Consider the following 12541-nt stretch of genomic DNA (forward strand, 5'->3'; position numbering starts at 1 on the left):
CGAAAACTCTTTTCCGATACCCCAGGAAGGACAACCCTAGTGGAACACCAGATAAACACCAAGCCAGGGGAGGTTGTTAAACCAAAGCCTTACAGAATCCCAGGAGCACGACGGGCAGCCATCTCTACAGAGGTAACAAAAATGTTGAACATGGGAGTGATTAGGCCCTCACAAAGTGAATGGTCCTCCCCCATTGCCCTAGTTCCCAAACCTGACAGCTCCATTCGTTTTTGTATTGACTTCAGGAAAGTTAACGCTATCTCCACCTTAGACACCTATCCCCTGCCCCGAGTCGATGAGCTAATCGAAAGATTAGGAAAAGCCCAATACATCACCACCTTAGATTTGACCAAGGAATACTGGCAGGTGCCCCTACGAAGCACTGATCAGAAAAAAACTGCTTTCTCCACCCCTGATGGTTTGTTCGAATTTACGGTGTTAACTTTTGGCCTACATGGTGCCCCCGAGACTTTTCAGCGGTTGATGAATATCGCCCTGCGGTTCCACCAGGAGTACTCCTCGGCCTACCTCGACGATATAGTGATCTTCAGCCCCACTTGGGAAAAACACCTGGAACACTGTCGTCTGGTGCTGCAGTAGCTACAGTCTGCAGGCCTCCACAGCAACACGGGAAAGTCCTTTGTCGGTTTCCACCGGGTAAAATATCTAGGGTATCTCCTGGGTGCTGGATGTATTGAACCCCAGAGGGAAAAAGTTAGGGCCATCACTGAAACACCTGTCCCTCCTACTAAGAAAGACGTCCGTGCCTTTTTGGGCCTTCTTGGGTATTACAGACGCTTTATTCCACAGTACTCGGACATAGCCGCCCCCTTTACAGACCTCCTAAAAAAATCTACACCCGACAAGTCTCTCAAGATCCCTTCTCCACAGGTCATAGATGCCGTAAACCGCCTGTAGAAGGCGATCACCAGTGAACCCGTTTTAGTCTCTCCTAACTTTGACTTGCTGTTTATTCTGCAGACCGACGCTTCTGAGAACGGCATAGGGGCCGTCCTCTCTCAAATAGGCCCTGATGGAACAGAAAGATCCATCCGATTTGTTAGCCGAAAGCTATTTCCACGAGAACGGAACTACCCAATTGTTGAAAAGGAATGTTTGGCCGTAAAATGGGCCATAGAAAAACTGCGATATTATCTGGAGGGTAGACGGTTTCGCCTCAACACGGACCATGCTCCACTAATATGGATGAGCCGGAACAAGTCCAACAATTCACGCGTAATGTGCTGGTTTCTTTCCCTTCAACCATTTACTTTTGACGTCTGTCATAGGAAGGGGACTGACAACTCCAACGCGGACTTCCTCTCCCGGGTCCCGTGTGTCCCCGAACGGGACTACTCATGGGGAAGGGAGTGTCAGGGATCGCCCCTTTTTCCTCATAAGAGCGCCCCAGACTTATCTCTTCCCCCTTTCAGCCCCTGGATTTCGAGATCGAGACTGGCGGTTCTAGTGTGGCTGCTCTCCCCGGGTTCTGGCCCTTTAACTTAGATGCCGCCAGTTCCTCAACAGTCTCCACCCCCTCACACGCTACAAGAGAGGATTGGCCCGCTCTGAGGGGGTGGAGTCCCAACAAGGAAGAGAATCGGAACAAGGACCCAACGGAAGAAGGAGAATGCGGAGCGACCGGAGACGGAGAGAAAGGGAAAACTCCAGCGAAGCAGTGTACAGGCGAAGAAGCGAACCTCGAGACGCCAGGAGGCTTATCCGGTGTTGCGCCCAGCCACGGACCAGGAGGTTTGTGGCTTCAGCAGGTGCGTGAGCGGCTCCGGACGTTGGGCGGAGGGCGGTTGACAGCTCCCCGGGTGGACAGTAAAGCGGGCGGGTGGCTTATCACCGCTTTCGGGTCAGTCCTATTCCCGGTGTTGGTTCACCTCTCCCCTCACCGTCTGGCCCTTGTGGTTCTCCCTCACTTCCCCTCCCTGATCACCATGCAAATGCCTGAAACTAAAGGCTTTATTTTCTTTCCTATCTTCCCCCACACGCCACCTGGAGAGTCCAAGAGAGAGAGAGAGAGAGAGAGAGAGAGAGAGAGAGAGAGAGAGAGAGAGAGAGAGAGAGACCAGACCAGCCCAGACCAAGGAGCTATTCCCCGAGGAGGTGTTGCAACCCCACTTCACGAACTGTTGTTTGTACTGGACTGTTCTCCCTTATCTGACTATTGGGACACCTATAGAAAATAAAAACCCCGTGCATTAAACCCTGTGGTCACACGCTCTCATTCGACCCGCTACACCATCTCACTCTGTGCTCCACACTGCGCCATCCCAGGGGGCCCAAGGCGAGGATGCACCAGCACGACCACCCATCTCAGTCGCCTCCCCAGTGCTGGCAGGTGCTGCTCTCACCCCTCCGCGATCGCCGCCAGTTGGATACCTTGCCGCTGCCGCCTGATGGGCTTGACACCGCCGCCGTAATCAGTCACTCTGGCTGGCCTCGTCTCATCGCCGGCCGCCGCCACCAGGAGCACGGCTCCACTGGGCACCCAATCTGTCACGCCTGGCGCCACGGGGGGGGGCCACACCACTACCGGCCAGACCCCGCGCCCCAGGCGGCAGCGCTCACACTAGGCAGCCCCTCAGGCCTCTAAGTCCGCTGCTAAGCACTGCTCTCGCCCCTCCGCAATCGTCTCTGGGAGGACTACTTGCCGCTGCCTTCTGATGGGCCCTGACACCGCCGCCGCTGTAATCAGTGACTCCGGCCGGCCTCGTCCCACCTCCGGCCGCCGCCACCAGAAGCGCGGCTCCACTGGGCCCCAATCTTGCACGCTCAGAGCCACGGGGGGCCACACCACCACCAGCCGGATACCGCTCCCCCGCCGGCAGCGCTCTTACTGGGCAGCCCCTCAGGCCTCAAAGTCCGCTGCCGGTCGCGCCGCGGCAGGCACCATTTTCCTCAGCCCCTCACGCTTCACCAGGGGCGCGCCCGGGCTCTGGACTCTCCCCGCCTGCCTCCGCCAGTCGCCACCACCGCCCGCGAGGCTCACCGAGGCACCTCCGGCACTGGAGGCATCGGCCGCGATTACTCTGCACCGCCGTCCATCAGGAGATGCGAGGCCGCCGAGCTCCGTCACCACCGGCTGGCCGGCGCCTTTTTTACTTCATCATATACACATGTGCATGCCTCTGAGCCCATAAATCACAATGTTACTTTAGCTTTCAGTCCTTTTTTATTGACTGAAAGTATCAATATTATTTTTCTATTTTACACTTAATTTGAAAAGAGTAAACACTTCATCAATAGACTTTTTTCTTATCTCTTACATAAACCACACAATTATCTTGTACACTTATTTACACATTTTGACAAAAACATAAACATAAAACAAATGGTGTGACGATTGTGCAAATCAAATCTCCAACACGGTTTGTATTTTCTTTACAATACAGTACATAAATGTCCAACTGTTTTCACCTTTGAGACCTTACCTTGATTGATCCTCAAATTTCTCAGTCTTTTTGGTCCTAAGCAGGGTCAGAAGCAATTATTTAGATATTTTTGTGAGGGAACCTTAGATTTATTATGTTTCCTGTTCAAGGGGAACATGGACACTTTAGTGCTTTTCCCGGTATGTTCTGGGTCTCTGCTTGTATATTGCCGACGCGTTTCGACCTGTAGTGTGTGGACCTGCGACTTCTTGGTGAGGTCTTCTTCAGGGCTTATTATATTTCTGAAAGGACATCTTTCTCCGTATTTTCTATTGTGCTGGTTTTCTCAGACTGGCAGCTTCCTTTGTCCCAGCCTTATTCGAAAAGAGATGGAACGCTTGTCCAATTTCGTAATGGCTTCCGCTCTGTACGTTCATGTGGTTGCTTGTAGTTTCTGAAAGAAGGGGGATCTTCAACTTTCCTTTTCTTTGCGCTCGTTCTCTCCGCGTCCTCGCCGTTTTCGGAGCTTCTTACTTAGAGAACGAGCGCAAAGAAAAGGAAAGTTGAAGATCCCCCTTCTTTCAGAAACTACAAGCAACCACATGAACGTACAGAGCGGAAGCCATTACGAAATTGGACAAGCAGTCCATCTCTTTTCGAATAAGGCTGGGACAAAGGAAGCTGCCAGTCTGAGAAAACCAGCACAATTGAAAATACGGAGAAAGATGTCCTTTCAGAAATATAATAAGCCCTGAAGAAGACCTCACCAAGAAGTCGCAGGTCCACACACTACAGGTCGAAACGCGTCGGCAATATACAAGCAGAGACCCAGAACATACCGGGAAAAGCACTAAAGTGTCCATGTTCCCCTTGAACAGGAAACATAATAAATCTAAGGTTCCCTCACAAAAATATCTAAATAATTGCTTCTGACCCTGCTTAGGCCCAAACAGACTGAGAAATTTGAGGACCAATCAAGTTAAGGTCCCAAAGGTGAAAACAGTTGGACATTTATGTACTGTATTGTAAAGAAAATACAAACCGTGTTGGAGATTTGATTTGCACAATCGACACACCATTTGTTTTATGTTTATGTCAAAATGTGTAAATAAGTGTACAAGATAATTGTGTGTTTTATGTAAGAGATAAGAAAAAAGTCTATTGATGAAGTGTTTACTCTTTTCAAATTAAGTGTAAAATAGAAAAATAATATTGATACTTTCAGTCAATAAAAAAGGACTGAAAGCTAAAGTAACATTGTGATTTATGGGCTCAGAGGCATGCACATGTGTATATAGTTATAATACTGATTCTGGCTTCTGTAGTCCTTACTGAATCAATCCCCAATTTTGTACACATTTTTACTTCACCAGGCGCGATGCGGGGGTCAAGGAATCGGCGCTTCCGGACGCCGCTGACCCGCCAAAGCAGCACGGAGGGCCACCCGGACACACCTCACAGTCTCGGCGGGGAGGTAGGGAGCCCCTCTACACACGGATGATTGCGGATATGGGGGTAATGCTGCGATCTGCTAACGCAGCTCGATCAGTGTGCAGCCATCTTCCTTGGTTGCAGGCCACGCCCCCCAAGCTGTTAATTTTTGATCAAACACTTTACACTATAAACTAAAATGGGCGCTGTATATAATGGGAGGGGTCATAGTGACAAAATGACCCACAGCATCCTTTGCCATCACGGCAGGAGGCCAACAGGAGTGCATGCTTCACAAGAGAAAGTGGTCCATGGACTTAGCCCAGTAGGAAAAGTCACAATCAATAACCTGTACGTTCTATAAGCCCCACAAAGGCTACCGTTCTGAAAAACACTTCCCTTTGCAAATAGTGTACCACCACACTCTTAACACCCTTCACGAGCATCTCCGTGTTTGAACACACACAGGCAATCACATTGTCTTCAACTGCCATTAACACAATACTGTTTGTAAACCTTCCTAGCATGAAAATTATTCTCAAACACTTCAAAGTCTGCAAAAACTGCATTCAACCATTTCACTGTCAGCAAACATCCACAAAAGGCTCGCTGCGTTCAGCTATACCCCCAAACACTTTGGTGCCTGTAAATGACCCACCTTCTAAATCCACAGTGCTAATACCGCACTGCCCATCCAAACAAAAAAAAAAAGCATACAAATTCCCGTTCTACCTGTTCCAGTGCACGAAGGAACGGTGAAAATCTAACCAAGTCAGTGCCCCGAGCCACTCGTGTAAACACAGACACTTGTCCGTGACTTTAAGCTGTGGTATAGAAGATAAGTAATGTGTTTCTTCATTTACAACTGCATTTGAACGCGGATATTAACCCCTCCCCTGCTCATGACGGAGCCATTCCGTCATGAGCCACGGTTGCCGTGTGCTCATGACGGAGTGGTTCCGTCATGCTGCGGCCGTTGGCGGCCGCTCCGCCCACGCGGCGCTAATTCCCCGCCTGTGCGGGCGATTAGCGCCGTGGGCGGAGTCATGACGGAACCACTCCGTCATGAGCACAGCTCAACCGTGGCTCATGACGGAGTGGCTCCGTCATGAGCACAGCGCCACCGCGCTGCCCCCCCACCCCCTCAGCGCTGCGGCGGAATTCCCGCCGCAGCGAAGGGGTTAAAGGCAGAGTCATATTTACACACGATGTACAGGAAGATAACACAACCACATAGGTCACGAAATTCAATGTCATTTTAGAAGTACATAACGCGATATACATAAACAACCTTTATTCAGTAATGAACAGGGGGTGAACAAAGCTGACAAGATAGGGTTTCCTGGGGCTCCTACACCCAACACAGTCAGGCACAGGAAGCTTCTTTTCTGTTCAAAGGATTTGTGAAAACACTACTAGTGTTTAAAACATAACTGTAACATGAATCCTCAACCCTGGTTTGTTGCATGTGAGAAAAGTCCAAACTCACTCCTTTGGCACGTGTGCGATCACGGATGACCTTCAAAAAGAAAGGCAAATGCCCCCACCCCACAACAACAAAAATTACAGCCTGGTCTCCACGGTCACTGGCCACATCAGTAAACAGGTACATTTTAGGCTAGGGCTCCATAAAAACGGAGACAAGGCACTTCAAGTGGCCTCAAGTAGGTCTAAACAACTTGCAAATGTCTCATATTGGGAGGGACATAGGGCCGCACGCCACAGAAGATCTGTTTTTTTAACAGTACCCATGAAGTACCCGCGGTCAGTTCAACCAATGGCCTCGATCACAGCTTCTCTCCCAAAAGAGAAATGGCATATGTTGTTGTGAGGTACTGAAGTTGTAGGTGTTCACCATCTAAAATACCTATGGGTGTGAGATTTTACCTCTTTCACAGCTCCCAAGTTTCTCAGTTCCATGCCTGAATACCTCATTTACTCCAGGGTTGTGTTAGTATTCTGAGATCTTTAGACAGATTGCGCCCCCCCCCCCCAAAAAAAAAAAAAATATATAATATATGTGTGTATACACACACACATGTCCCAGAATGCAAATACAAATTTGAGCTATTCATACATGGACTTAAGAGCCCCGACCTTTCAATCCAAATGACCATGTAGGGCAAGGCCTGCTCTGGTGAAACACCATTAGCACTTTAACATTACCCATGATACAACCCGTAGTCAGAAGCAAATGTCATTTGGGGAGGGGTTATGAGGCAATCACTGTGCAGGCTACGGTAGAATGTTATCAAAATACACCAGTTGAGTGATTTTCTTACATAACCAAGTTGGCTGGTGTCTTAAAGACCCCCTCCACTTAAATCCAACGCACCCACCCTCCCACAAACAGAAACTGGTCACATCTGTAATTCTCTCCCACGCACCCCAGAAATATTTTCTTCACAGTTCTGTGTAGCCATCAAAAGGTCTTCTGTAGGCAAACGGGAAAGACCAGTCTCTGATAGGAAGGCTTTGTTCGGCAACAATTTTGGATATTAAATATTGGTTCGGACAAGTAAAGTTACTCCCATGTCAACAAAGATTATGTCTGAAACCGGCCAGAGAGCAGGCCCAATTTCTCGATGTTTTTGTGGAGAACACTGTGCAGGACACACACATACTTTCCGATCTCGCCATCCCGGGCGAAGTCCCGAAAAAAGAGGCCCTTCTCTGCATGGAAAGTGAACTTCTGGGGAAGGGGGCTGTTGTCCTTCATGTACTCCCAGAGGCTGAGCAGCAGGAGGTGCACCTCGAAAGGGGTGAGGCGGTCGAAGATCTCGTGCATGTTGCTCAGCACTGGAGGTAGCAAGTAGCCTTCCCCCATGCATGCCACAAGGGCACAGGAGGCCTGCAAGTGCCATGGAGAGCTCGTGGTGTCGTTGTGCCGGAATCCCTCCCAGTGCCCCATCAGGGTGGCCAGCAGCCCTCGTAACAGCACGGAACAGTAACACATCGCTGGTCGGCCAAGGGCGACGAAATGCATGAGCTCGAAGAGAAGTGGGCTTTCCCGGAACCGTTTGAAGATGTGGATGTCACGCTCTACCGTGTTGCGGGTGTGCTCCTCGGGGGGCCAGGCCAGCTCACTGTTCGTCACGTCGGGGCACACGTTCTCGACAAGCACCACTGCGACAGTCTTGGCGGCTTCTGGGTTCACCACCACCATGTGCGGCTGCGGCTGCCCCAGGTCAGCCTGGCATTTGCTCCCACTGCAGCAGCGCATGAGAAGGCTCATTAAGTGCTGCACGTTCTGGACGACTTCCTCGTAGGACAGGGCATTGTCAACATGTGGTGGCTTTAGGCCCCGCCCAATGATTCCTGCGTGGAAGACTGCCCAGATGCTCCCAGAGAAGTTCACGGCTGTGCCAAACCTTTGGTTGATGTCTAGCAGTGACGTTTTATTGCTGACCTCCAGGGAGGCCTCCTCGGCTGTCCAAGGCTCAGTGCTGCCCCCGAAGAGCCCGTTGTTGCCCCGGTGAAGGGCCCCTTCCACCAGCTGCTGCAGGATGGCCTTCATGCTTGCAGATGAGATGCCGCACAGCCGCAGGAGCAGCTTACCTGTGTTGCCCGTGGCAGTCTCGCACTTCCGGTGCAGCGCTGAGAAGAACAGGTGGACGGCGGCCCGCACGATGACCATCAGATGCGCCGGCAGGATAGCTCTTGGCATCGGACAGACTGACAGCAGCAGAGCGGCTGCTTCGGAAACCTCCGTGTTGCTGTGGAGGAGAAGCTGCCCAAAGTCGTACAGATGGGAGGAGACCACAGTGGCCACCTGGCTGCTCATGGCGGCAGCACCCTCGTGCTCCTGCCGCTCCGACTGCATGATAAGTGCCAAGTTGTTGAAAAGCTGCACCATGTGCTGCTCGGAGATGGTGCCAGCGTGTATCTGGCAGACACACATCTTGATGGTGGCTGGCAGGAGGTCTGTCATGGAGGACATCAACACTGCATACAACTGGGCGGCCAGGCTCAGTTCCTCTTGACTTTTGGCTAATGTCAACATGTAGAAGAGGGCATCGGTGGCACAACTGGGGCTCCAGTAGACCGAGAGCAACCCCAGAAGCTGGTGCTGCCAAAGGAAGCGCTTGCGTTCCAGTCTCAGGGTCTCCACGCACAGGTCCCGGATGTGGCCCTTCAGCTCGTCCAGAAAGGGCACAGGCCTTGGGGCCGGGTCGGACAGGTTCGGCTGGCTGCGGTTGTAAACCAACTTCTGCAGATTGAGAAGCAGCAGCTGGATGATGCGGTCGCAGGCCTCTCGAACGGCATCGTGGACCGCCAGGCCCGGCGGGGTGATGACGGAGGCCGGCATGGCCGTGTTGACCAGGAACTGCAGGATGCGGTAGGCCCCGCTGGCCATCTGGCAGATGAGATGGACAATGAGGCTCACCATGTTCTCCACATCCTCCCGGGGTAGAGTGGTGAAGTGCTGGTGAAGCTGGTTAAGGACTGCGGGCTTCAGAGAGTCCACCAGTTCAGCCGAGATGGTGCTGAGCAGCATGGGGGACATGACTGCAAGCTGCAGAAGGAAGGGCACGGTGGCCTTCTGCAGCTGATCCCTGGCAGGGCCCAGGCTGTTGTGGAACATCTTCAGCAGCTCTTGCTTGATGCTCTCCGAGTGTCGGGGCGCCAGGTGGCCCAGGATCCCCACCACAGATGCGATCTTGGGAATGCGCCGGTCTGCAGCTGAAGGGAAAAGCATGTCCACCGTGGTAGCGCCATGAGCACAGAAGTCCTTTAGGCCACAGGAGAGGACGCGGCTGATTATGGTGTTGGGGAATGAGGAGCCTATGTGGGCGACTACCCAGTCAAAGTGCGGCGAATGCTGGACCGAGGTGTCAAGCAGGGCATCCACACAGGCGTCAGGGCAGCTGCTGATCATGGAGGACAGGCACTGCGTGTAGATGTCCATGAGAGTGCGCGTGGCCTTGCAAGACATCCACAGCTGCAGCAGCTCATTCAGACTGCTGGCATGAGGGACACCATGCCGGCCGGCATAGGAGCTGCTCAGCTTGCCCATCAGATCAATTGACCAGGCTGACACAACCGGTGCCCAGGCTTTTGGGTTCATGCGCACAAAGTCCGACAGCACGTTCTGCACCTCTTGGACCACGTCGTCGAGGTTCGGCATTGTGTGGCGGTGGCCCAGGTCACTCTCCAGCTCCACCAGGTAGTTGCCCACGTACTCATCGAAGACGTTGCACAGGTGCTCCAGGACAGCACTTCGGGCCGGTGGCAGGTTGCGCAACAGCACAATGGCGCTCCGGGCATGCTCCTTGATGGTGAGTTTAGTTCCAAGGGCCGGGTCCACGCCGCTGAGGAAAGCCTTAATCTCTAGGCCAAGCTCCTGAGGACTGCAGACAGAAAGGAGAAATTAAATCAATGAAAAAAAAGATTAAAAGTTAAAATTAAACATATCGTGCCTTTCCTGGGAAGGACAACTTCTTGTAGCATGAGTCCTGCAGGACTGATAGACGGCACTTGTACAAACAAACATTTTATCCAGATTTACATTTTTACTTTTTTAGTGCGTAAGCTGTTTATATCCACGAAAGGTCCAATAGAACATTAAAAAAAGAAAATACAAAAAAAAGAGAGATAAGGGAAAGGTACGTTAACTCAATCTTCAACAGCATACTGCAACTATTTCGAAGCAGGCACAAAGAAGGCTCAGGTGGACTCAGACCAGATTCTCAGGCGCTGTGACAGCTCCTGGGCTGCCTATTACAACGGCTATGGCTGTATTAAATGCAAGGGGAGAATCGCTGCTGAAAGACTTCTGTCCTGTTTAAACCCAGCTTGGCAATTTACATCAGTGAAGAATGGGTAGAATAATCGAAACAAAACAGTGATGTGTTGACTCTTCCCAAGATAGTCCAAAGGGGAGAGAAGAGACCTATTTGCTGTTATTGAAAGCATTGGCAGTGGAAGACACAAGACTTGGGATCATGCCCAAGAAACACTGGCACGATTTACCATAAGGCTGGTGGGTCCCACCACTTGTACATCCATATCTCACTACTCTACTCCAAGCTTATTCGCAGCTATATGCTTACCAGCGCAGCCTGGAAGCAGGCCCTTTGGTATATACACACAGAAAATAGTTCACACGCCAGCCACACAACATTCTCGAATTTCTCTACATTCACATCCCAACTCTCACAGCCAATGAGTCCTACGTTCGCTCCTTTTCGCCTCACTACACACCAAGGCACAGGGATACATTAACGATAGCGAAACACGTAAGTTACTGAAACAATACAAACACGAGTTACAGTAAGAGCACGCTTTCCACCCAATACTCCCAAGAAATGTAATATGTTATCACTCTGCAAAATTCCCGTTGTTAAGGCTTCGAAGAGCTATGTAGATAAAACTACAAAGCAATAAAGGCAGTTCTCTATGGAGGAGAGAAACAGAAGCCTTACTTATTTACTGCCATTGTCTGACAGCTGTCACTGTTTAATAACGGCCCAGGAACCGTCTTTACTTATCCATGGGGCCATCTACAAAGGGAGCAGGTTTGTTGATACCAGCCATACCTTAGTGGGGTGCTTGCGCCATGTACCGGTGCGGCCGGCGGTTGCTGCATGAGGACCGAAGCAGAGGAGTCACAGAGGGTGGACATCTCGAATTGAGACAGGAGGGCGCACACCAAGAAACGTCAGAGCAAAGAGTGCAAAGGTGGTTAAATATAGGTTGTTATGGAGCACTCTAAATAGGTAGAACATACCACGTAAATTAGTGGTCACAAATGATTTGATACAGGGAAGTGATGTACGCTGAATAGGAGCAAACGATCACCCTATAAGGGGTTATAAAAGGAAGACGAAATGTATGGAGACTTAGGGGACATTTCATATAGACGGATACGCGGAAATAGGCTGAGAAGGAGGGCACTCAATAGCGTACAAATATCAACTTTTCAATTGTTTTTGTGCGGTGCTTAGTTCTGGTGCTCGACTGTTTCCAAGCATCCGACATTTTCACAAATAAGGAACTAGAGACACATGGTGATAAAAGTTAATTTCCAGTTAGATTAGGGTTTCAATTGGGAAAGCCGGGTTTGAAAGTCCGCACAGTAAAGTACACATCGGATGCTATTCTGTAAGCTCAACTCCAAATTGTTCCGACCAGAAACGTGTACACTGGTGATCAGAGGTTCCAGTAGGATCAAATACGAAGAATGTAATAAGGCAGCCAGAACGTCTGTAACTCACCCCCACCGGAAATGCGCCGAGCGGACGTTATTGTTCGGTACACAAGCCATGCTCAGAGCGACCATAGAGATTGAAGAAAGACTACACCACAGCTCTTTATATAGGAATGTGTACATACATTGGATTGGTGTAGTTTAAGGAGTCTAAAACGGAGTTTTGGTGGAGAACTAGAGGCTAACGTTTCTCTGTGAATGGTGTAACAAAAGGGAAGCGAAATCGATGACATCAGTGTCGTAGACATAGTGAAAGCTATTCGTACGGAAGTTCCATTCGTTCGACCTGGGTCGTACCGTGAGCATAGAAATAGGACTACAATTTGACAGCGATTATAGGGACAGTCGGAACACAAAAATAACCCTCGCACGCTGAAGAAAATAAGGACCCCCGTGATATCTTATGTGGCCAGTTTTTCAGTAAACAAGGAGATAAAATAAACACAATGCCTAACTCCACACCAGTGTGGCCTAACCAGGCGCGCAACACCCATTGGACTCACGGGGCTTCAGCCCC

At 50.6% G+C, this 12541-nt stretch overlaps 1 protein-coding gene across 2 annotated transcripts; it reads right to left on the reverse strand.

The window, feature by feature from the left end:
* Positions 1-6093: 6093 nt before the first annotated feature.
* INTS5 (integrator complex subunit 5) lies at positions 6094-12162 on the reverse strand. 2 transcript variants are annotated; one of them, XM_085626080.1, is made up of 2 exons: positions 12032-12162; positions 6094-10165 (listed from the first exon to the last, which is right to left on the reverse strand). In XM_085626080.1, exons 1-2 carry the CDS (start codon positions 12145-12147, stop codon positions 7360-7362), a joined length of 2922 nt encoding a protein of 973 aa, XP_085482206.1. In that variant the 5' UTR covers positions 12148-12162; the 3' UTR covers positions 6094-7359. The 2 variants fall into 2 exon arrangements, with proteins under 2 accessions (XP_085482206.1, XP_085482207.1); XM_085626081.1 differs by lacking the exon at positions 12032-12162 and adding an exon at positions 11354-12012.
* Between the last annotated feature and the right edge of the window lie 379 nt (positions 12163-12541).

This window comes from Triturus cristatus, chromosome 9 (assembly GCF_964204655.1).
Source record: "Triturus cristatus chromosome 9, aTriCri1.1, whole genome shotgun sequence".
In the NCBI taxonomy this organism is placed as follows: domain Eukaryota; kingdom Metazoa; phylum Chordata; class Amphibia; order Caudata; family Salamandridae; genus Triturus; species Triturus cristatus.